This window comes from Lampetra fluviatilis, chromosome 79, assembly GCF_964198595.1.
Source record: "Lampetra fluviatilis chromosome 79, kcLamFluv1.1, whole genome shotgun sequence".
NCBI classification, from domain to species: domain Eukaryota; kingdom Metazoa; phylum Chordata; class Hyperoartia; order Petromyzontiformes; family Petromyzontidae; genus Lampetra; species Lampetra fluviatilis.
Genome location: NC_136353.1, coordinates 624,988 through 649,037, shown reverse-complemented (window position 1 = coordinate 649,037; position 24,050 = coordinate 624,988). Strand labels below are relative to the sequence as shown.

Below are 24,050 nucleotides of genomic sequence, written 5' to 3'. Positions count from 1 at the left end.
AGGTACTCATTTAAGACTGAGTCACCATAGGGGAGTTCCAGGACCAGATTTTTTTATCACTCACCACTGATGCTGTTACCAGATATTAAACCCAGGTCACTTAGTTCTTATTGGAATGTGCCAACGCCTTTACCACCATTCCCAAAAACGCATAAAAATACACATTGAAAGACACTCGTATATACACACACAGACATGTACACACAGAAACGTACACATAGTGTACATATAAACTTACACACTCCTAAACATGTACAAGTACAGCCTTTGGCCACTCTACTGCTGGAAAAGGCACTCCCACACCATGTAGGTCTTGGGGGTTATTTGACCATACATCACCACTCTTCAACCGAGAAGATGGATACAAATTGAACAATCATTGGAAGGATGTTATCAACCCGGCAATGCCCTAACTGGTTGTTGTTGTTTCCATCATTACCTGCCGGTTTACTGCTCACTCCGCCCACGTCCCCCCCCAGCCTCACGTCCTCTTCCCCTAGCGCTCACGCGGCTCCCCCTACCACATCCCCCCTCTCTCTCCCCCCTTGCCTGCTCCCCCCTCTTTTACCTATATAACCTCTTGCCACGGCAGCTCTTTCGCCGACTTCAGCATTTTCTTGTTGTGGTTGTCCCACCTGATGAAGATCGCTTGTGTTGCGATCGAAACGTCGTGATTTATTTTATTTTATTTCTACCTACGTGACTTTACCGAAAGAACCAAAGAGTATGGATTCCTGCAGTCACGAAAGCTTCAAATCAAGATTATCACCACTATTGTCAGTGTGGGTTTGTGTAGAGCATAGATGAATGTTGTTCCATTGCCATAACGCAGCTCCGCAGGCTACAACACCTATTGTAATGCATGTTAGTCACGAGTAGAAGCACCTTCCAGGCTCGATCCTATTTCGATTTTCAGATTTATTAGATCTTACATGTACACTAATATGCACACTCTCATATATGAATATACACACACATGTACATATACAATAATATCCATATACACGAATACTTGCACATTACTACACACTCACAACAACAAGAACCCCCATTCGCCACTAAGTGGCGGTGACGTCACCACGACGTTTGTGCCAGGCCATGTGCACCTTGAGGCCACGTGACGTGTCGAACGCCCGCTGGCAGGAGGTCACGGGGCAGACCCAGGTGCCACGGGTCGACTGACTGAGATGGCTGGCTGATGCACCACCTGTGCCCCCTACTGTACCAACTTGCTGTGCTTTAGCCACCCGGCGCTCCGCTCGTTGTTGTGAGCGTCGCTCCTCCGCCCTCTGTTGTTGTTGGAGGGCGACTGCCTCCAACTGCCCGGTAGCGTCCTTCACGAGCCTCCTCCACAGAGGCCGATCTTGACACCGCTGGTACCAGTCATCGGCAAGTCCACTCAGCTCCACGTCCTCCTGTACCACATCACTCCATCTCTTCTCTAGCCCGTGCCGCGCCCGTTTAGCCCCCTCGATCCGGCCGAACAAAAGCTGTTTAGGCATGCAGTGGCTGGGCATGCGGGCTACATGACCCAACCAACGCAGCCTTGCCTGCCGGAGGAGCTCACCGATGGGACTTTGCCCAGATCTTTCAAGGATTTGTGAGCTCCTCACACAATCCAGCCTGGTTAAACCCAGGATGGATCATAGGCAGGCCAGCCTAAATGTTTCCAACTGGCGAAGATGCTCCATTAGGGGGGTCCACGTTTCGCAAGCGTAGAGAAGGGAGGAAATGACTGTGGCCGAGAAGATCTGAAGCTTCGTGCGGAGCAACAGACCAGGTAGCTTCCACACAGCGTTACGCAACCAATGAAAAGATATTGCCGCTCGACTGATTCGGAGTGAGACCTCTGCTGTTAAACTGGAGCCGGTCATAAGAACACTGCCCAGGTATGGGAAACTCTGCACTCTCTCCACTACTGCCCCATCACCGATTGGGAGTTGTGGGGGTGGAGTGTCCTATGGTACAAAATACCCAGGCAGGTGCTTAGTTTTGGTGGGGCTGATGGTAAGGCCCCACCTCTTAGTGGCACGCTCCAGTCTCAGCAGCAGCATCTCCAACTCCTCCTCTGAATGAGCAGCTATTACCAAATCATCGGCATACATAACATGGTTGACCAATAGGGAGCCATCCCTTGATCACACCCGGGCATAGATCAGCTTCCCATTATATGTTTCAAATGGAAATTCCCCCAGTACAGCTATTGAAGGCTTCACGAACTACGTGGTCAAAATAGATGTTAAATAATGTGGGAGCCAGAGGACATCCCTGTCGCACCCCAAGGTGTACAGGGAAAGGCTCTGACTCCCGGCCACGTAGTTTTACCTGGGCCCGCTCACCATCATGAAGGTCCTTAATGATCGTGAGCAGAGGGTCAGGGACTCCGAAAGCACGAAGAACTGATGGAATCATAGGCCTTGACCAGGTCAATAAAGCAGAGATGTAGGTCTTGTTGGAATTCCCTACACCTCTGCTGTAGCAGACAGACAGAAAATATGGCATCTGTGCAGGACCGCCCTTTCCTGAAACCGCATTGGGGCTCCGCAAGCCTCTCCTCAGCGTGCCTAGCAAGGCGATGTTGAATAATCCTTGCCAGGACCTTTCCCGGCACACTGAGGAGTGAGATGCCCCTGTAGTTGTGACAGTCTGTGCGGTCCCCCTTCTTAAAGAGGGGGAACACGAGGGCATCCTTCCAAGCCTGTGGTCCAGACTGTTGTTATGATGTCATATAGGGCAGTCTGTGCACAAACGCCACCCTCCCTGAGCATTTTGCTTGGGAGATCATCTCTGCCCGGTGCCTTTCCTGGTCTCAGACTCCGGATCGCCTTCAGTACTTCCTCAACAGATGGTACCTCAGCCAGCCACTCACAGGAGGTGACCTCTTCCAATATTTGAGGCACCGCAGCCTCAGCAGGATTATCCCCACTTTGTGCCATGATGTTTTCCTGGCTGAGGGATTTCCCCTCCCCCAGGACCTCACAGAAATGCTCAGCAAATCTGCAAACCTGTTCCTGGGGGTCGGAGATTGGATCACCGTTTTTCCCCTAATGATGGTAATAGGTGTGGCGCTGCTGGTTACTTTTTTGATGGAGTTATATAGTGATTTATGATCGCGGGCCACTGAGGCAGACTCCATCTCCTCAGCAACCCGCGACCACCACCCATCCTTGCAGCGCCTTACGGCTCTCCGAACCTCCGAACGAAGGCTGCGGTAAACCTCCTCATTCTCTGACATAGGATGCTGTAGCCGATGAGAGTGGGCCTGTCGCTTTTTCTCAACTAACCTGAACACCTCCTCTGTCAGTCAGGGTTTCTGGGGAGGTCTGGACCACGTACCCAAAGCAGCCATTGCAGCTGCATGAGTCGCAGTCCTAAACCTCACCCATTTACCCTCGACATCAGGAGGAGTGGGGGACGATGCCAACCCCAGCTGCAAGCGATGATGAAATTCTCGTTTGCAACTTTCATCAGCTGAGACCAGGCCACTTTAGGTTGGAATGGGGTCCTGGGTGTACACCCACCACCGGAGTGGAAGAATGGCAGGCGCATCTTACAGATGACTAGTCGATGGTCAGAGGGCAGATCAGCTCCACGGTAGGTCCTGGTGTCAAGGACATGGGCTCGCATCCGCTGGTCCGTCACTATGTAGTCCAGCAGATGTTCTTGCTTGGACCCGGCATGCATCCATGATGTTGTGTGGATGCGCCGATGCCGGAAGAGCGCGTTGGTAATTACAAGCCCATGGGCTGCACAAAATCTAGCAGCCTCCTACCGTTGTTATTGAGCTGATCTGGCCCATGCCTTCCAATCTGAACACACTCACATACACTTATACACACCCCTGTTTGAGTCTGCAGTTGTTTTAATGTTACAGTATTTTTTACATAAAAATAAATGCAAGCAATCTTCATATAATAAGGATTGACATCATAAGACGCAATTCGTCCAGTGATCTGAGTGCGCCATGGACAAAATTAGTTAATATACGCATGTATGTGCAGGCAGTCGCAGGTTTATGGAAGTCCGAATTTACGGAAATGCTCCCATAAATCATATAAAAAAAATCAACGTCTTCTTGGTTCTTTCGGTAAAGTCACGTAGAAGGGAAGTAATAAAATAATAAAAATAAAACATAATAAAACAATTCTCACGACGTTTCGGCCACAACGCAAGCAGCCATCCTCAGGCGAAGAATGAAACACCCCAAGCTTGGAGCGTATATTTAAGCTGGGTTAGAGGGGGGGGAGGTGGGAAGAAGAGCGCCTAAACAAAATAATTTGCATATCAAGAGGAATTCAGCATATGGAAAATGCGTAGGAGGTGGGCGGGGGGGGTTCCAAATCAATACTATGCCCGTGCATTATGCAGGATTAGCAGCATCAAAGGGGGGGGGGAAGGGGGGGAGCATTAACAAAGGAAAGGAATGTTAATAGTATGTAGCTGTAGTTACTAAACAACCACGTAAAAAACTACAGTATAAACTGCATGACAAACTAAAGTATAAACTACATAGCATCATCAGTAAACTTACTATACTCTACAATAAGCTGAGTTACTAACAGTAAGTAATACATGAAAAATTCTACGTTGTAAAAAATTATATAATATGCTTCCATCTAAACTTTATTCTCTTACATCACACGCGTCTATACCGTACTATATACTTCCATAGGCAAAATCAACATTAAATTACATACTGTATTGCTATAAACCACCCTATACCTTATACATTTTTAATATAACACTATGTATTATTCTACCCACCCTAATGTGTATCAAAATGGTTTATTACGTCCTTCCAGTGATTGCTAAGCCAGAATCCATCTTCTCGGTTAAAATTGTCTCTGTGTTTGTAAATGTGGATCGCCTCATGTACGAATCTCTCATGATAGCCAGATGGCTTGCAGAGAACCTCTGTCTTGGAGAAGTCAATGTCATGTGAGCCCACTGAGTTGTAACAGTGATCTGCCACGGCTGAGGTGTTTGTCCTACAGTGTTTCAGGTCAGCTTTATGTTCACGGATGCGGTCCGAGACATGTCGTTTGGTTTCCCCAATGTAACTGCTACCACAGAGGCAACTTAGTTTGTAGACACCAGGGTACTGTATGTCTGGAACCACATCTTTTACAGACGGTACCAGATCACGGATTTTATGTACTGTGTTGAATCGGACCTGGATCTTGTGTTTAATCAGGATTTTGGAGATCTTTTTTGTGACCCCAGCAATGTAGGGTAAGGTGATGGTCTTGAAAGGCTCCTCAACAGGATCCTTCTTGGTGGTTGGAGTGATGGCTTTGCGGATTGTGTAGTCGGAGTAACCATTAGCCTTAAGAGCTTGGCGTACGTGTTTGAGTTCACTGGAAATGTGTTCATGGTCGGAGATGCATTGGGCTCTATGATATAGAGTCTTGATGAGGGAATTCTTCTGGGATGGATGGTGGTGGGAATCCGGTTTTAGATAAGCATCCGTGTGGGTGGCTTTCCTGTAGACAGAGTGGCTCATTGAACCATCAGGTCTCCTTTTGATTAGGACATCCAAAAAGGGTAGCTTGCCATCATTTTCGACTTCCATGGTGAATCTGATGGCTGGGTGTATGGAATTGATATGGTCGAGAAATTGGTCTAGAGCAGGCCGGCCATGTGGCCAGATGACAAAAGTGTCGTCTACGTACCTCTTCCATAAGGTCGGGCGTAGAGTGGCAGTCTGGATGGCGTCCGTCTCAAATTTCTCCATGAAGATGTTGGCTACAACCGGAGATAAGGGGGAGCCCATTGGGGTGCCCTCAATTTGCTTGTAGAAGGTTCCATTCCAGGTGAAGTATGTATTGGTTAAGCAGTGTCTCACCAGGGGGGGTACCCCAGCATTCAGTCCTTGATGAACCAAGTCTTCAATGATTGCGATGGTGTCAGGCACAGGCACCTTGGTGAACAAGGAAACCACATCAAAACTGACAAGCAGGTCGTCTGGGGACAGGGCAATCCCCTTGATTGTTGATACCAGGTCAGTAGAGTTTAGTACTGCAGAGGTGGTTTTTCCAGTGAAAGGCCGTAGGATTTCGGACAAAAAACGAGCCAGTTTGTAAGTCGGGGAGTTGATAGTAGAGACAATGGGACGAAGAGGTGTATCTTCTTTATGTATCTTTGGCAAGCCGTACAATCTTGGTGGCCTGGCTGCAGAAGGTTTCAACGAGAACTGTTTGGTCTGATCAATTAATGCGGTTGAAGCAGAAATGATGTTGTTGGTTTTGGAGACGAGGCTGTTGGTGGGGTCTCTTTTTATTTTTGTATAGCTGCCATCGGTGAGTAGTTCTTGAATTTTGTTGTTGTATTCTATTTTGTCCATGATGACAGTGGCATTGCCTTTGTCGGCTGAGAGGATGACAATGTCATCCCTCTTTTTTAATTGAGCTAATTCAAAACGCTCATCTTTGCTGATGTTGCTAGCTGGCATCTTAGCGTTTTTGAGGGTTACAGAGATTTCCGATCTTGCTACGTCTGCAGCGATGTGACTCAAGCCCTTGAGAGCTACATCTACTCGAGCAATTATATCATTAACTGGTATGTGTCTAGGTGTGACTGCAAAGTTTAGTCCTTTAGCTAAAACGGATTTCAAACCTTCAGAAATAGGACTGTTACTGCGATTAATTACGACTTTGTTAACATCTAGCTTTTCAATGTGTGGGTCCGGTTTCTTGTTTGAGAGGCGGTTGAATTTGGAAATCAAGTTGTCCTTACATTTAGTCGACATAGCGGCAGCTATCACCAAGCGACGGAGCCGACCCCGCGTCCCCCTCACCTCACCTCGCACGAACACACCCGCACGCATTCCCCCCCCCCCCATAGAGCTCCGTGGGGAGGTCACCTGGCCGACCGGTTTTTATCCGAGAAGCCCTTATCGGGATTAAACTTTCACGGTTTCCGGCGACCAGGGAATTGGACGACCTCCCCCGACGCTACTTTGCACCGCGGCGCTGCGACCGGCCTTAAGGTTGCAAGGTCGCAGCGAGGGGCCACTCGGCCACCGCGGGGGAAACGCATCTCACACACCCCACACACGCAAGTATCGACGGGGCAGGCAGAGGGAATAAGCATTGTGATGGAGGAGCATCATCACGCAGGCACCATTGTTAGGGGAGTTAAAGGATAAGGCTGTTAGTATGAGTAATCGGGAGAGCGGGGTCACGCGGGGAGCCGTGCACAAATTCCCACGGCGCACCTTTGTGACGGACGCCGCCGCATAAACTGCGATAATGGGGGGGGGGCCTGCGTGAGAAAGGGATTGATTGAAATTTGCGCCGCGCAGGTTGAGCATTAATTAGTATATCAAAAGCGGATTGATTGGAATTTGCGCCGCGTAGGTTGAGCATTAAGTAGCATATCAAAAGCGCACGGAACGGCGGTGCGCATGCGAGAGGGTCGCGAGCCTATTGTCCAGAGTCGCATTCCCTTTGAGGTAGGGAGGATAAATGGGGAGCGCAAAGGGGAAATCGCTCTGTTGCTCCGAGAAGCCAACGTCCAGGACTGCCCCAGCTCTGCCCTCCGGACGTCCGTGCGACGTGTCGAGGCAAGCAGCGAGGAAAACCCACGGAACGTCGAGTGCCTCAAACCGTGAGTAAGGAGGTAAAAGTGTTTCGTGAACGATAAATAGGGAATAGGTTCCGGGTTAGTAGAGTAGGCAGCCTCGTCGATTCATACTGACTCAACAACCAGTCCCACGTAGCAGACAATAAATCATTAATAGCTGATCGTGGCCTCGTGTGATCTCGTGTTATAAGTGTGAACGCGTGTGGTACTGTGTATGCGTAAGCTCGCGGCGTGCGTAATCAGCGTACCCCAGGTGCGCGATCATAACGTGAGCGGCGAGCGCGGCGCAGAGCGGCGCAAGAGTGGGTATCGCGTGTGGAGCTGTATGCGTGTGTGCGCGCACGTTCACGACGTGTATAATACAGGTGCGCGATCCTAGCGTGAGTGGTCAGGGTTGAGTGAGTGCCGCGCAGAGCTGTGTGTGGGTGTGCGCGTACGTAATTAAACATGCCTACTACGCGGACCCGCGGGGGAGGGGAATCCTGGAGCGACGGCTCTCACCCCATGGGTGAAGAACGCAGCAGCGGTTCGCCTAGCAGCGAGGGGGCGAGTAATGAGGTTAACCCGGCCGTTAGGGGTACCGAGGGAGGGATCTCGGGGGCTAGCGACCCTCACACCCTTATAAACACAAACACGTTTCAGATTATAAAGGTCCAGTGCAGTATAAATGAATGGATGATTGTGAGTAAACTGATATTTGTGAATGTCACCTATTATATATAAAATGTCTAACACAGAAGCATTAAACAATGAGCAGCTTTGCTCGTGAATGTGTGTGGTCTGGTCACGTGCACCGCCATTGTGAGTGTCCCTCACCGCGTGTTTGACTCCGCGGTTCCCGTGGGCTGAGTGAGTCAGCGCTGTTCCTTCTCCCGTCCACGCGGGTTTAGGCTGAGTAAAAACGAGATCGGAGACACCGGACTCAGACTTTTAGCGGGCGGGATGTTGGGGAGAAAAGGGAGTTTGGAGACGTTAAAGTGAGTAATGTCCTGATGCACCCACACTAATATAAGTACACCTAAACAAATATATACACACACAGACACAAAACACAAAGATACTCAGTATAGCATAATGTATTTTTACGTCTTGTAACTTTATTTTTTATGCACTCATCAATTAAGTTATTAGCCACTTATTACAGCACTTTTAACCACTATTAAATAACAATACAATTACAAGTGTCACATTACCTACTCTAACCAATGATATTGTTTCAAACTATATTATGTTAATACAGTAGATCATAGATTATATCCAGCGGTTTCGGAGGGAAGGGGGTACAGTACTTGATTTTCAAAAACACCAGATAATCGCGTCATTATTTAAAATGGCTTATCTTTGCAGATTCTTGAATAAGATTATGTTTTTAGCTGTTATATATATTTAGTCTTTTAAAATTGTTTGCGATATTAAAATCGCTTAAATATACAGACAAAATAAATATCCTGCTCTAAAAGTGACTAATTACTGTACCGCACTCACCACTCCAATATCGAAGACTGCATGGGGTGATGTGCGTACTACGCTCTTGTTCATCAACTTGTGTTTGATAACACATTGTGTTTGATGACAACAACTTGTGTTTGACAACTACTTGTGTTTAACAACAACAACTTTGTGTTTGACGACAACAACTTGTGTTTAACAACTTGTGTTTGACGACAACAACTTGTGTTTAACAACAACTTGTGTTTGACAACAACTACTTGTGTTTAACGATAACTTGTGTTTAACGACAACAACTTGTGTTTAACAACAACTTGTGCTTAACAACAACAACTTGTGCTTAACAACAACAACTTGTGCTTAACAACAACAACAACAAGTGTTTGACAACAACTTGTGTTTGACAATCGTCTGACTGATGCAGCCTTCAGATCGGTGCTCTGGCGAACGCCGAATTGCACGCAATTTTCACCAGATCGCACTGTATATTTTCTGCTTCTATTACTGTAGTTATTAGTCATGAAACATTTATATACGCGCAGTATTTTCATCGTTTAAGTTGTTGTATGTCGTGTATAATGTACTGTATATATTATTTGACACTGAAATAAAGCAAAGCTACTTGTTTTGTCACGCACATGGTGCCAATCGCCAGACTGGTACAGCCTTTGCAGCGGCTTCACCGAATGTTGGAAGCCAGATAAACACGAACTGGATTTAATCGATGGTCATCTGTATTTAACGTCATAGATAAAATTTGTTTCAAAACTTTTGTGATTTCAGGAATTCATATTCTTGGGTCTTTCGGTAAAGTCGCGTAGATAGGTTCAAATAAAAAAACTACGACGTTTCGATCGCAACACAAGCGATCGTCATCAGGAGAAAAAAGGGAGGGAAAGCTGCTGAGGCAGGCTGTTTTAAAGGTTTTAAATGGGTGTAGTCCAAGGGTCATGGGTAACTGCACCTATTTCAAACCTTTAAAGCAGCCTGCCTCAATAGCTTCCCCGCTCTTTTTTCTCCTGATGACGATCACTTGTGTTGCGATTGAAACGTCGTAGTTTTTTGTTACCTTTGTTATTTTATTTGAACCTATCTACTTGACTTTACCTAAATACCCAAGAATACGTGCACAGTCCCCACAAACACGACCCTCAACCACTGTCTCGTCAACCACCACCACCTCTAACCATCCCTCACCATCCCCCACTCTGTGCCCAGACCCTCCACCCATCCTCTCTGCCCCCACTCACCGTCTCTTCTCTCCCTGTAGCCTGCGTCTGTGTTCACTGACGGACAAGTCGGGTTCCTCTCTCAGTGTCATCCTCAAGGCCAACACAAGTTTGCAGATTCTCGAGTAAGCTCTGCTGTTCGTTTCTCGCATGTGCTCTGTGCACGAACTGTGCTAATTGTTGGTGCAACGCGTCGTGAAGTAAACATTTAAATGTGAACACATTTAATCTTGCTGTCCTGCTTAATCGAGTCCAATTTAAAAATGTTTTACTATAATCTTAACACATTTGTTTAGTTTAACACGTAGGCTAAAGCAATATTCATGTTGTTAGCAGATCCATTAATTAATTGTAAACGTCTCCCTGTGTTCCTCGATGAAAATGTACTTGTGTGTGATCCTCTGTAACTTTGTGTTGAGAAAACGCAAACACTTTTTATATTAGAAAGGTACAGTGCAGTATAATTGAATGGATGATTTTGAGTAAACTGATATTTGTGAATGCCACCTGTTATATATAAAATATCTAACACAGAAGCATTAAACAATGAGCAGCTTTGCTCGTGAACGTGTGTGCTCTGGTCACGTACAACGCCATTGTGAGTGTCCCTCACTCACCGCGTGTTTGACTCCGCGGTTCCCATGGGCTCAGTGAGTCAGCGCTGTCCCTTCTCCCGTCCACCCGGGTTTAGGCTGAGTAAAAACGAGATCGGAGACACCGGACTCAGACTTTTAGCGGGCGGGATGTTGGGGAGAGAAGGGAGTTTGGAGACGTTAAAGTGAGTAATGTCCTGATGCACCCACACTAATATAAGCACACCTAATCAAATATATACACACATACAGACACAAAACACAAAGATACTCAGTATAGCATAATGTATTTTTACGTCTTGTAACTTTATTTTTTATGCACTCATCAATTACGTTATTAGCCACACTTATTACAGCACTTTTAACCACTATTAAATAACAATACAATTACAAGTGTCACATTACCTACTCTAACCAATGATATTGTTTCAAACTATATAATGTTAATACAGTAGATCATCGATTATATCCAACGGTTTCGGAGGGAAGGGGGTACAGTACTTGATTTTCAAAAACACCAGATAATCGCGTCATTATTTAAAATGGCTTATCTTTGCAGATTCTTGAATAAGATTATGTTTTTAGCTGTTATATATATTGTCTTTTAAAATTGTTTGCGATATTAAAATCGCTTAAATATACAGACAAAATAAATATCCTGCTGTAAAAAGTGACTATTTACTGTACCGCACTCACCACTCCAATATCGAAGACTGCATGGGGTGATGTGCGTACTACGCTCTTGTTCATCAACTTGTGTTTGATGACAACAACTTGTGTTTGATGACAACTACTTGTGTTTAACAACAACAACTTGTGTTTGACGACAACAACTTGTGTTTGACGACAACAATTTGTTTTAACAACAACTTATGTTTGACAACTACTTGTGTTTAACGACAACAACTTGTGTTTAACGACAACAACTTGTGTTTAACAACAACTCGTGTTTGACAACAACAACTTGTGTTTGAGAATCGTCGGACTGATGCAGCCTTCAGATCGGTGCTCTGGCGAACGCCGAATTGCACGCAATTTTCGCTGGATCGCACTGTATATTACTGTTTATGTTACTGTAGCTATTAGTCATGAAATATTTATATACTTGAGGATACGACAACAACAGAGTGAGTTAATAGAAAGCGTGTAATTAAAAGAGCAGGGAAGCTGCTGAGGCAGGCTGCTTTAAAGGTTTGAAATGGGTGTAGTCACCCATATGACCTTTGGACTACACCCATTTCAAACCTTTAACACAGCCTGCTTCAGCAGCTTTTCTCCTGATGACGATCGCTTGTGTTGCGATCGAAACATCGTAGTTTTTGTGATCTGTTATGTTATTTGAACCTATCTACTTGACTTTACCGAAATACCCAAGAATATGTGCACAATCTTCACAAACACGACCCTCAACCACTGTTCCGTCAACCACCACCACTTCTCACCATCCCCCACTCTGTGCCCAGACCGTCCACCCATCCTCTCTGCCCCCACTCACCGGCTCTTCTCTCCCTGCAGCCTGTATGAGTGTTCACTGACAGACAAGTCGGGTTCCTCTCTCAGTGTCATCCTCAAGGCCAACACAGGATTGAAGAATCTCTGGTAAGCTCCTCTGTTCGTTTCTCACATGTACTCTGTGCACGAACTGTGCTAATTGTTGGTGCAGCGCGTCGTGAAGTAAACATTTAAATGTGAACACATTTAATCTTGCTGTCCTGCTTAATCGAGTCCACTTTCAAAATTTTTACTGTAATCTTAACACATTTGTTTAATTTAACACGTAGGCTAAAGTAATATTCATGTTGTTAACAGATACACTAATTAATTGTAAACATCTCCTGTGTTCCTCGATGAAAATGTACTTGTGTGTGACCCTCTGTTGAAACTTTGTGTTGAGAAAACACAAACACTTTTTATATTAGAAAGGTGCAGTGCAGTATAATTGAATGGATGATTGGGAGTAAACTGATATTTGTGAAAGCCACCTGTTATATATAAAATGTATAACACAGAAGCATTAAACAATGAGCAGCTTTTCTCATGAACGCGTGTGCTCTGGTCATGTTCACCGCCATTGTGAGTGTCCCTCACTCACCGCGTGTTTGACTCCGCGGTTCCCGTGGGCTCAGTGAGTCAGCGCTGTCACTTCTCCTGTCCACCCGGGTTTAGGCTGCGTGGCAACAACATCGGAGACAGCGGACTCAGACTTTTAGTGGACGGGATGTTGGGGAGAGAAGGGAGTTTGGAGACGTTATAGTGAGTAATGTCCTGATGCACACACACTTATATAAGTACACCTAAACAAATGTATACACATATGCGGACACAAAACACAAAGATACTCGGTATAGCATCATAATGTTGTACAGTATTTTAACATCTATTATAACTTTTTTTGTGTGCATCAATTAAGTTATTAGCCACACTTATTACAGCACTTTAAACCACTATTAAATCACAATACCATTACAATTGTCACGTTACCTACTCTAACAATATTGTTTCAAACTATATTCTGCTAAGACAATAGATCTATTATCTGGCGGCTTCGGGGAGAAGGGGGTCCCGGATTTTCAAAAACACTCGATAATCGCATCATTGTTTAAAATAGCTTATTTTTGCATATTCTTGAAAATTATATTTTAAAGTGTTGTATATATTTAGTGTTTTAAAATAGTTTGCGATGTAAAAATCTCTGAAATAAATCTACAAAGAAAAATGAATATCCTGCTGTAAAAAGTTACTGTATTTACTGTACCGCACTCACCACTCCAATATTGAAGACTCCGCAAGGGCTGATGTGCGTACTACGCTCTTGTTCAACAACTTGTGTTTGACGTCAACTTGTGTTTGACGTCAACTTGTGTTTGACAACAACTTGTGTTTGACAACACCTTGTGTTAGACAACAACTTGTGTTTGACAACAACAACTTGTGTTTGACAATCGCCGGACTGATGCAGCCTTCAGATCGGTGCTCTAGTGAACGCCGAATTGCACGCAATTTTTGCCAGATCACACTGTATGTTTTCTGTTTCTATGACTGTAGTTATTAGTCATGAAACATTTATATACGTGCAGTATTTTCATTGTTTAAGTTGTATGTAGTGTGTAATGTACTGTATATAGTATTTGATCCTGAAATAAAGCGTAGCTACTTGTTTTGTCACGCACATGGTGGCGGTCGCCGGAATGGTACAGCCTTTGGAGAGGTTTTACTGGTTTCACCAAATGTTGGAAGCCAGATAGGCACGCTCTGGATATAATCGATGATCATCTGTGTTTAACGTTATAAATTAAAATTAAGAATTTAATATAACGAACGGCTGCAAGCTTGATATTAATTGGCCACCCATACGTTTACATTAATAACACAACAACATGATCCTTATTAAAGCCATAAAGTCACCAATGACTCTTATACGCCGACCCTATACATTTTAACATTATTTTTATCCTTACCCAATATAGTTTAAACCTGCCTTGGCCTCGAAATGGGTAGCGTGGGCTTCTGTGATAATGAGCTTTATAGCTTTTCGGATTCTCCAATTTAAATATTCAGATTTTGATTCTGACTGCCTGTATCTCCAGTGGCCTTTCATGGACACCATCGCACAGGCAAACCTCGCCGAATGCGAGGTGTTATGTTCCTGGAAAATGCCGTGTTGGACAAAGCCGCATTAAACAAATAATAGACAAGTAGGGTTGCGTTGCTGGGTCCGCAATGATCACTCCGTACCTCTTTGTTTAACTGATTCTACGAGATTTACTCCCTTGTAATTGTATTGAAGGATGTTGAGTTGCTCTCCATTTCTTGCGTGTGTACACTTTTTCTTTTCCAATTTCACCCCACTCATTGCCTCTTCTCTCCCTGTAGTCTGCATCACTGCTCACTGACAGACAAATCGATCCCAGCTCTTCATGACATCATGATCACCAACAAAGCATTGAAGGAGTTCAAGTAAGCTCTGCTACTCGTGTCTCACATGTGCTCTGTTGCTACAGACAAAACAACTTAGATATCCAATTTAAAGCTTTCGTGACTGCAGGGATTAATATTCTTGGTTCTTTCGGAAAAGTCACATAGAAGGGAAATAATAAAAAATCAAATAATTAAATAGACCATAAGAAAAAGAATTGTTTTGTTTTCATTATTTTATTATTTCCCTTCTACGTGACTTTACCGAAAGAACCAAGAATACAACTTAGATTCGTTAGTAACATTGTGGCCTTAACAGAACAAATATGGAAAAGGCAACGTTTTGGGCAATGGGCTTCCTTCACATAACGTTTATGTGCTATCAGAGCCATTGTCAGAAATGGGATTAGTAGTGGATATATTCCAGTGTATGTAATATTCATTATATCAGATGCAGGTGTAGTGTAGTAACTCGGCGGGAGACGACTTCACGGGTAACACACTCTTTATTTTATCAAACTCGTTCACAGGTGACTAACACCTACTTTGTATCTCGGGTGACAAACACCCACTTAGTATCTCGGGTGACAAACACCCACTTAGTATCTCGGGTGACAAACACCCACTTAGCTACTTGGCGACTAACGCCCACTGAGCTACTCGGATGACCAACATCCACTTAGTATCTCGGGTGACAAACACCCACTTAGCTACTCGGCGACTAACGCCACTGAGCTACTCGGATGACCAACATCCACTTAGCTACTCGGCGACTAACGCCCCTGAGCTACTCGGGACACTCCCTGCCCGGGGTATCCGTCTCGACTGTGGGTCCCCAGCCCGACCCACGGGGGCGTCGGACCCCGGGTCCCACAGCCTCGCCTCCGAGCCACACAGGGCCCCGGTCCCCACAAGGACGGCGGGACTAGGGGTCTCGTGGCACTAGGTCTTCAGCTCCGTCTTCGGGTCTTCAACTGGGTAACTCTCCCCGAGTGCTCTCGCGCGTCCCCCTTTATACCCCACCTGCGGACGTCGCTGCGAGCACCCACTTATTCGACCAATCGCCGGGCGCTGGCTACGATCCTCTTTTCCCACATCTCATCGTGCCTCACCACTCACGCCGCGCCGCCCCGTCATCTGTCACTCCCGGCGCGCGCGTCCACACCACGCCCACAACGCGTGCCCAACCCCGCACCCCGCGCCGCCCCGTGATCCATCACTGTCACAGTCGGCGCACGTCAATACCACCACTACATCACCCCCTACCACATAGCTCGCAGCCGACCCGGCTGCTATAAAAATATACAAACCCCCCTGTGTGCCCCGTAACACAACACAACAACAAGAACAACAACTAACCTAACAACACAACACGACGCGAACACTACCATCCGCAACCCTCAACCAATGCCACCGCGACAATAGAACAATATATACAAACCGGCGAGTGACAATAGCAATGTGTATGCAAAAAGGAAAATAAATGGAATTTTTTTTTTTTTTTTTTTTCCCTTCCGACTCGTGCAGTGTCCCCTTCTTTTTCCGAGCGTCCCTACAACGGGACATTACCCCGGCAGAGGGGAACACCGGGCGAGCTCGGTGTAGAGAAAAAAACGTCTTCATGAAAATTGTTGAGCCCTAGCCCGAGTCCGCCTTGCCGGTCCGTCGTACGGCACCAGACGCGGTTGAACGTCCGGTGGTGCCGGCGGTTCAGGAAGACATCGGCCAGGCATCGAGGACCCGTGCGTGCCCCGGGGTTCAGGCTCCCGACGGTTAGCAGCCGTCAAGCCCGAGGCACCTGGGGGTGGGTCAGGTGGAAACACGTGAGGAGCAGCCTGCGACACCTCCCTCCCCGAGTCGACGGTCACATCACACGCCCGGTCGTTACGGCACAGAACGGGGTCACACGGTGCCGTATAGGGCTTCAGTCGGGAGGGGTGCACGTACCAACGGCGTTTTTCCCATTTAATCTGTATACTCTGGGGTCGTGCAACCCGCACAATTTCCACCGGTCCCCTCCAAGGTCTCAACAACTTGGGGGACGTAGCCAACGGTGCATGTGGACAATGCAGCCAGGCCTTATCGCCTGGTTTCCAATCATGCGTATGCACCCTCCGCTCATGCAATCTCTCGTTCGCAATTTTCCGCGACCGCGAATTCAACCTCGCCGCCTCCCGTGCTTCAGTCAATTTTGCGATATTAAATTTGATGTGGTCTGCCAATTTAGATTTTGCACGTGGCTGGGAAATCCCCAGTTGGACGTCCATGGCCGGATCGGCCTCCCGCCCATACATAAGAAAAAATGGGGAAAACCCCGTCGCCGCATGAGGGGCCATTCGATAGGCCGCGAGTACCCCCGGCACCTGTAAGTCCCAATCAACCTGATCGTCGCAGACCTGTTGGCACAACATAGACGTAATCGTCCTGTTCAGACGCTCAACCATCCCGTCAGTCTGCGGGTGGTAGGGGGAAGTACGCACTTTCATTGTACCCAACAGGTCGCACACCTCGCGCAACAAACCGCTCGAAAAATTATTTCCTTGATCCGTCAGCAAGCGTTCGGGGGCGCCCTTGTCCAAAACATAACCCTGGACGAAGGCGTCCGCCACCGCTGCAGCCGACTGGTTGGCGAGTGGCCATGCCATGGGCCATCGGGTGAAGTATTCTACGCCAACCAGCAGGAACCTATTTCCCCTCGGTGTAGCAGGAAAGGGCCCCAAGATGTCCAACGCAACCAATTCGTTTGTGCGCGAAACTTGAATGGATTGCAGCAGTGGATTAGCTGCCAATGGTGGCGGTTTTCTTTCGGCGCACCCTACGCATCCCTTAAGAATGTTCGCCACGTCGTTACCCATCCCCGGCCAATAATAGTCTCGCTGGATTAGGGCGAGCGTTTTTTGAAAACCCAGATGCATGAGCCGTTCATGAGCTGCCAGAACGACCTTACCCCGCATAGCAACAGGCACAACGAGCACGTGACCCCGGGACATGTTGTCCCACTTCATCAAAAGGCCCTGTCTGCACACCCAGGAACCGACCCGCGCATCCCCTACCTCGGGAGCGCCAACTTTTCGACGTAGCGTAAGTAGGGAGCTGTCGGACATTTGGAGACGGCCCCACTCAATGAGGGGCAATGACAACAGCGAATCCCTCCCCGTGGGAGCGTCGACTCCCAATTGCACTTTGGACAAGTTAGCAGAACCGGCACACAACGAGTCCAACCACTCTGTCCCCTCATCACTTGGAGGATGCGACTCGACAGTGAAATCCGCTTGAGACACGAGCCGTTCCTCAACGGGTAGCGGCGCGGCGTGAGCCAGCACCGTTCCCTGCGCAATTTCGGCCGGCCGCGACCCCGTATTCAGGACCCTTACGAACGGCTCACTGTCCCCTCTCACCATGGTTTGAGCAACCGCTAAGTCGAGGCCCCTTCTGGCCCTGTTAGACGGCCCCAACGGCCCCCCCTGTGCCACCGCGCCCACCTCGAGTGGCTTCCTCAACCGACGGGGTACCAACATTTTCGATCCCGGGGGCACCCTTACAGTCTGAGTTGCCAGCGCCTGCACCGTCGCACAAACCGTGCGTATTTTGGTAGGGCTCGTCAAGAACGCAAGCCGCCGACCTGACGGAAGCTCAATGCAGGCCTGATCTATGAGAATTTTGATGGGCATTTTGGACAAAAAGTCCGTACCTAGCAAACAGGGAACGGCCAGCGATGATGATACAAAAATAGGGCCCGCCAATTTGATGTCACCAATGCAAATAGTCGCCCGAATCTGGCCGATGATCCCCAGGGATCCCCCATTCGCCGCATTAAATGGCACGTCTACTGGCAGAAGGGGTCTACTTTGAACGGGAAGAATGTTATAAATAAGGTCCGAGATGATGGTGGCCGACGCACCCGTGTCAACAAGCACCCGGACCTCAACCCCGTCAATGAAGCCCGTTACCACGGACGACCCGGCCGACGCAGCCACGATCCTGTGGGCCAATTCGGACCACTCGACTGCTTGCGGGCCGCGTACGGACCCCCCTCGCCGAAATGAGCCCCCGGCACCCAGCCGCGAACCCCCCACCGCGAAGCGGCGACCCGAATGTGCCGTGTTTGTGGACCGAACGTGTGAGGTGCCGCGACTTGCCGGGTTTTGTTGGGATGACTTGTGGCCCTGGTCGTCGTCCCGACGTGGTCCTGTGGCGCGCTGACGCGGGGCCCGGCACCCGGCTGCGACGTGACCCCGAAGGCCGCAGTTGTAGCAGACGACGGACGTCGTAGGTTTCGGTTGCTCCAGCTTGCGGGGCGAACGTGTGGGCGAACGACCTCCCGTTCTCCACTCCCCCGGACGCGATGCAGCGAAGGCCTGCTCCTGCACCGCAGCTGGCTGAGGTTCGGCGATCGTGGCTGCCAGTACCGCGTTCCCCGCCAAATTGCAGACGACCCCCGGCCTGCGTTTGAGGACCTCGTACGCGTGAATGCTCGTGGCGATCGCCAGGGAGCAGATATCCATCTCGTCCGCCACATTGATGGGGACCCCCAACTCGTGGGCCAACACCAGCAGCTGCTCCGTCACCATGGCGTCCTTCCCCTCTTTATCCATGCGGGGAAAAGCTGCGTCCGCCAAGGCGAGTAGTGCCGTGCGATAGGCGAGCGTCGTTTCTCCAGCCACCTTCCGCCGATCGTAGAACTGGTGGCGACACGTGGAGGGCGGCCCGAACACCTTCGCCATCAGGTGTAGTGCGGCCTGGAGCGTAGAGCGGGACGACCTTGCAGCAGATGTGAAGGCTGCAAGCGCGTCGTCGTCAAGCATCGCTGGCAACGCACGCAGGGCAGTGGTGTCGGACCACCCCGACATCTCCTGATGAGCGAGGAACCTTCGTTGGAAGGCTCCCCAGTCGCCCCCATCCGCCTTGAACGCCGACAGCGCGGGCAATCTTTGCTGGAGGACCCGATCGTCGTCGACGTCGGAGAGATTTTCCCGCGCTCCGCTGTAGTTGTCTAAAATGTCGGCTCGGTTGTCAGGCGCAAAATGGAGAGCTCCGGCGCGCGCTGATGACGTGGGCTGCGCTGCGCGGAGGTGTCCGGCCACGTGGCGTCCGTGTTTCCCGCCAATCAATGGCGGCCCCTCAAAAACGGCGGGAACTTCCAGACTTTTGGCGCGAAGCGCCTTTTGGCGGGATCCCGCCAGCCTCGCTCCTTCCTCCAACCCCGCAGCCGTTTTCCCGCCCGCTGGAACGGAGATCTCGGCCAAGATTGCAGCGGCGGCGAGCAGCAACTCCGCCAACCGGGAGTGTGCGTCTTGGAGGCTGGTGTCGGAGGCAAGCAGAGCGTCGGCCATCACCGCGAGGTGCTGCATCGGCGGCCACTCCTCGTCCTCTCCTCCCGAGGTTGGTGTCCCCGGTACGCCGTCGTCGTCCCGACCTCGCTCGTGGGTACGGGTAGTCTTCCTTGTGTCCATACTTCTTGAAGACAGGTTCACTTCTGACGCCAGTTGTAGTGTAGTAACTCGGCGGGAGACGACTTCACGGGTAACACACTCTTTATTTTATCAAACTCGTTCACAGGTGACTAACACCTACTTTGTATCTCGGGTGACAAACACCCACTTAGTATCTCGGGTGACAAACACCCACTTAGTATCTCGGGTGACAAACACCCACTTAGCTACTTGGCGACTAACGCCCACTGAGCTACTCGGATGACCAACATCCACTTAGTATCTCGGGTGACAAACACCCACTTAGCTACTCGGCGACTAACGCCACTGAGCTACTCGGATGACCAACATCCACTTAGCTACTCGGCGACTAACGCCCCTGAGCTACTCGGGACACTCCCTGCCCGGGGTATCCGTCTCGACTGTGGGTCCCCAGCCCGACCCACGGGGGCGTCGGACCCCGGGTCCCACAGCCTCGCCTCCGAGCCACACAGGGCCCCGGTCCCCACAAGGACGGCGGGACTAGGGGTCTCGTGGCACTAGGTCTTCAGCTCCGTCTTCGGGTCTTCAACTGGGTAACTCTCCCCGAGTGCTCTCGCGCGTCCCCCTTTATACCCCACCTGCGGACGTCGCTGCGAGCACCCACTTATTCGACCAATCGCCGGGCGCTGGCTACGATCCTCTTTTCCCACATCTCATCGTGCCTCACCACTCACGCCGCGCCGCCCCGTCATCTGTCACTCCCGGCGCGCGCGTCCACACCACGCCCACAACGCGTGCCCAACCCCGCACCCCGCGCCGCCCCGTGATCCATCACTGTCACAGTCGGCGCACGTCAATACCACCACTACACAGGCACATGGCCAAACCACTGGGAATGCCCCCGATCTCAAATCTGCAAAGTAAGCAGTATTGACCCTGGATAGTGCTTAGATGGTTGACCACCGCACATAACCACAGGCAGCAGAGCTAAGTTGCGGGCAACAGACTGCGGTGTGCAGCACAATCTACCCTTGAACTATTCTACGATCCTAGATCTGCAGTCCTTGCCGTCACAGACCTGCACTGACCTGCGTGGTGAAGTATGGTAAAGCAGCTCTCATCCAGCATGGTTGTTGTGGGGGCTGCGTCGGTCTCGAACTGTGGGGAGCTGCCCGAGGCTCCGTGTGAACCCGCGTCAGCGTGAACCTCTCTCTGTGCTGTAGGGTGTGGAGCAATGACTTCAGTAAGGAGAGGAAGCAGGAGCTGAGGAGGAAATGGACTCACAGAGGAGACCTGCGTTTGTCGATTTAAGCGGAGAGGTGACGCTGGCCCTGCAACAGACGGAGCTGCCCCACGCGTGACTCGCACAGCAGCCCGGCGCATTTCACTTCCACGACTCCGATCACCGACACCGACTCTGAGCCGGGCTGAGACGACAATGAGTGGGGAGCTTTCTCTGTGAGCTCCACACGGAGCCGAGAGTGAACGCAGCTCTAAGATGCTGATGAGCGTGGTGATTCCGATGATGTGTAACCGTATTTATTAATGTGGTGTAGAGAAACAATGTTGGGGGTGGTGGGGGAGGGGTGGCGGGGGCATGCGGGGGGGGCGGGATTTGAAATGGTCTGGCAGCTCACCATGCTTTTACTGAGTAGGAATGTTTTTCATGAATGTACGTACATAGGGTTGTGTATCACACTCATGCACATATCACAGTCTCTTCACGTATGACTTCAATAGTCACGCTATATCTGTTTAATATTCATGTATTTTAACTTTTAATTGCGCTATGATTGGTCTAAAAATAATCTTCCAAGTCGACTTCAGCTCGAATACATTTATTAATGATTGTTTTAAAGTTGTTTTTGCTCTGAATTCTCTTTCATTGCTCTAATTTCTTAGTTTTCGATTCTGGTGCCTCAGATCACACTTGTAATTGAATCTATCCAGGTTAAAAACCTGGCTAAACAAATACACTTTATACTCTTTGGTTCTTTCGGTAAAGTCACGTAGATGAAAATAAAAGTAAATTAAAGTAAATTACATCACGACATTTCGATTGCAACACAAGCAATCATCATCAAGTATGACAAACACAGCAAGAAATGTTTTACTGAAGTGGGAGAGATGCCTGAGTTAGGAAGGCTTTACATATGTAGTGACAGAGAAAGGTCACTACTGTGTCGGCCCGTACGAAGGCTGGGGGCCCCAAGGGGGTGCCTGGGGGGTCGCGTGGTGGAGGGATCCGGACCCTCCCAGAGGTGGGGGAAGTGAGGCGTGTCCTGGGAAGGGAGGCGTGGCCTGAAGAGAGCCAGCCACGCCGGGGCGGAGCCAGCCACGCCAAACCAAATATAAGCGTGGTGTGAACGCAGAGCGAGGCTGCTGTTGTACTGTACTCCAAGGTGAAGACATCTTCGGTCGTCAAGTCCCGAGTCGTCGTCCTGGGCCAGGCAGGCCGTTGCCTGCCTGGTCCAGTCTGTGTCGTGTTCCTGAGTGTTAGTGAGTTGAGGAAGGTGGTCACCACCTCATGTAGAGTGTTATATTATTTACCGTTTAATAAATAGTGTTGCCTCCAAGTTGCGTGTGTGTGCACCTAATTTGAACCTACTACACATATAAGGCAGAGAGGGCGGTAGAGGGGGGGACAGGGAGCGAGTGAGCATTGCGTGTACGCTAGGGAATGGACACGAGACTGGGTGGGGGGGGGGAAGTGGGCGGGGCTAGAATTTCCAGGCTGGGGTTCCGAGAGATGCACAGGGTGGGAGAGGGGGGGCATACCGGCAACACGATTGCTGCCAAGATAAATGATGGTGGAGCCCAAAACTAAATCGTCGCACTGCTGAACGCTGAGGATACAATTAACTCAGTAAAATAGACTAGTACCCGGCAAATAAGATAGAGCAACTAAGAACAATTAAATTTTAGCTTGGTTAATAACATCTTTCCAATGATTGCTCAATTTGTATCCATCTTATCGGTTGAAGTTATGTCTATGTTTATATATCTGGATGGCTTCATAAACATTTATTTTGTATATTGAACTTCTTTTGCACGGTACGCAGCCAACCGTGCTAATTAGAGGTCGTCAAGTCCCGAGTCGTCGTCCTGGGCCAGGCAGGCCGTTGCCTGCCTGGTCCAGTCTGTGTCGTGTTCCAGAGTGTTAGTGAGTTGAGGAAGGTGGTCACCACCTCATGTAGAGTGTTATATTATTTACCGTTTAATAAATAGTGTTGCCTCCAAGTTGCGTGTGTGTGCACCTAATTTGAACCTACTACATTTGGCGTCAGAAGTTGTGGAAATATAAATATTGCTAGGTGTTATCCTAGGGAAGTAAAATGGGCACACGAAAAACAAAGACAAAACTCATCTGGACGCCTTCGTACGACGGGGATGGTGTGACGACCATCCTTCGGACAGCCCCGGGGATGGCAGCCCCGGTGACAGAGGGAGAGAGATGGCGCTGCACGCGGAGCGGCGGGACTGTCATCGCAACGCTGCTTCGCCGCCATCGGGAACGGAGCGATGGAGCCGCGGGGAGAGGACACCGTCGTCTCTGCGGGGGCTGGCGGGGGGAGGCCCAGGCATGCGGGCCACGCGGTGGGGCCGCCAACTCGGTGGCTGATCGTGGCGCGGTTCCCGCCAAAACGCCGCTCCCGCCAACTCGAGGGCTGGTCGGGGCGCGGTTCCCGCCAAAACGCCGCTCCCGCCAACTCGAGGGCTGGTCGGGGCGCGGTTCCCGCCAACTCGAGGGCTGGTCGGGGCGCGGTTCCCGCCAACTCGAGGGCTGGTCGGGGCGCGGTTCCCGCCAAAACGCCGCTCCTGCTGCCGAAATGCCGCTCCCGCCGACATCAACGCCTGCAGAGGGG

General features: G+C 49.4%; 1 protein-coding gene across 1 annotated transcript in view; it reads left to right on the top strand.

Moving 5' to 3' along the window:
- LOC144953617 (ribonuclease inhibitor-like) overlaps positions 1 to 21,722 on the top strand; it is a 41,035-nt gene extending 19,313 nt beyond the window's left edge. Inside the window, exons 2-7 of the mRNA XM_078884207.1 lie at positions 10,304 to 10,387; positions 10,954 to 11,040; positions 12,371 to 12,454; positions 13,022 to 13,108; positions 14,729 to 14,812; positions 21,408 to 21,722. Coding sequence (XP_078740333.1) covers positions 10,304 to 10,387; positions 10,954 to 11,040; positions 12,371 to 12,454; positions 13,022 to 13,108; positions 14,729 to 14,812; positions 21,408 to 21,495 — 514 coding nt within the window. The 3' untranslated portion in view covers positions 21,496 to 21,722. The remainder of the gene's footprint in view (positions 1 to 10,303; positions 10,388 to 10,953; positions 11,041 to 12,370; positions 12,455 to 13,021; positions 13,109 to 14,728; positions 14,813 to 21,407) is intronic.
- The last annotated feature ends 2,328 nt before the right edge of the window (positions 21,723 to 24,050 follow it).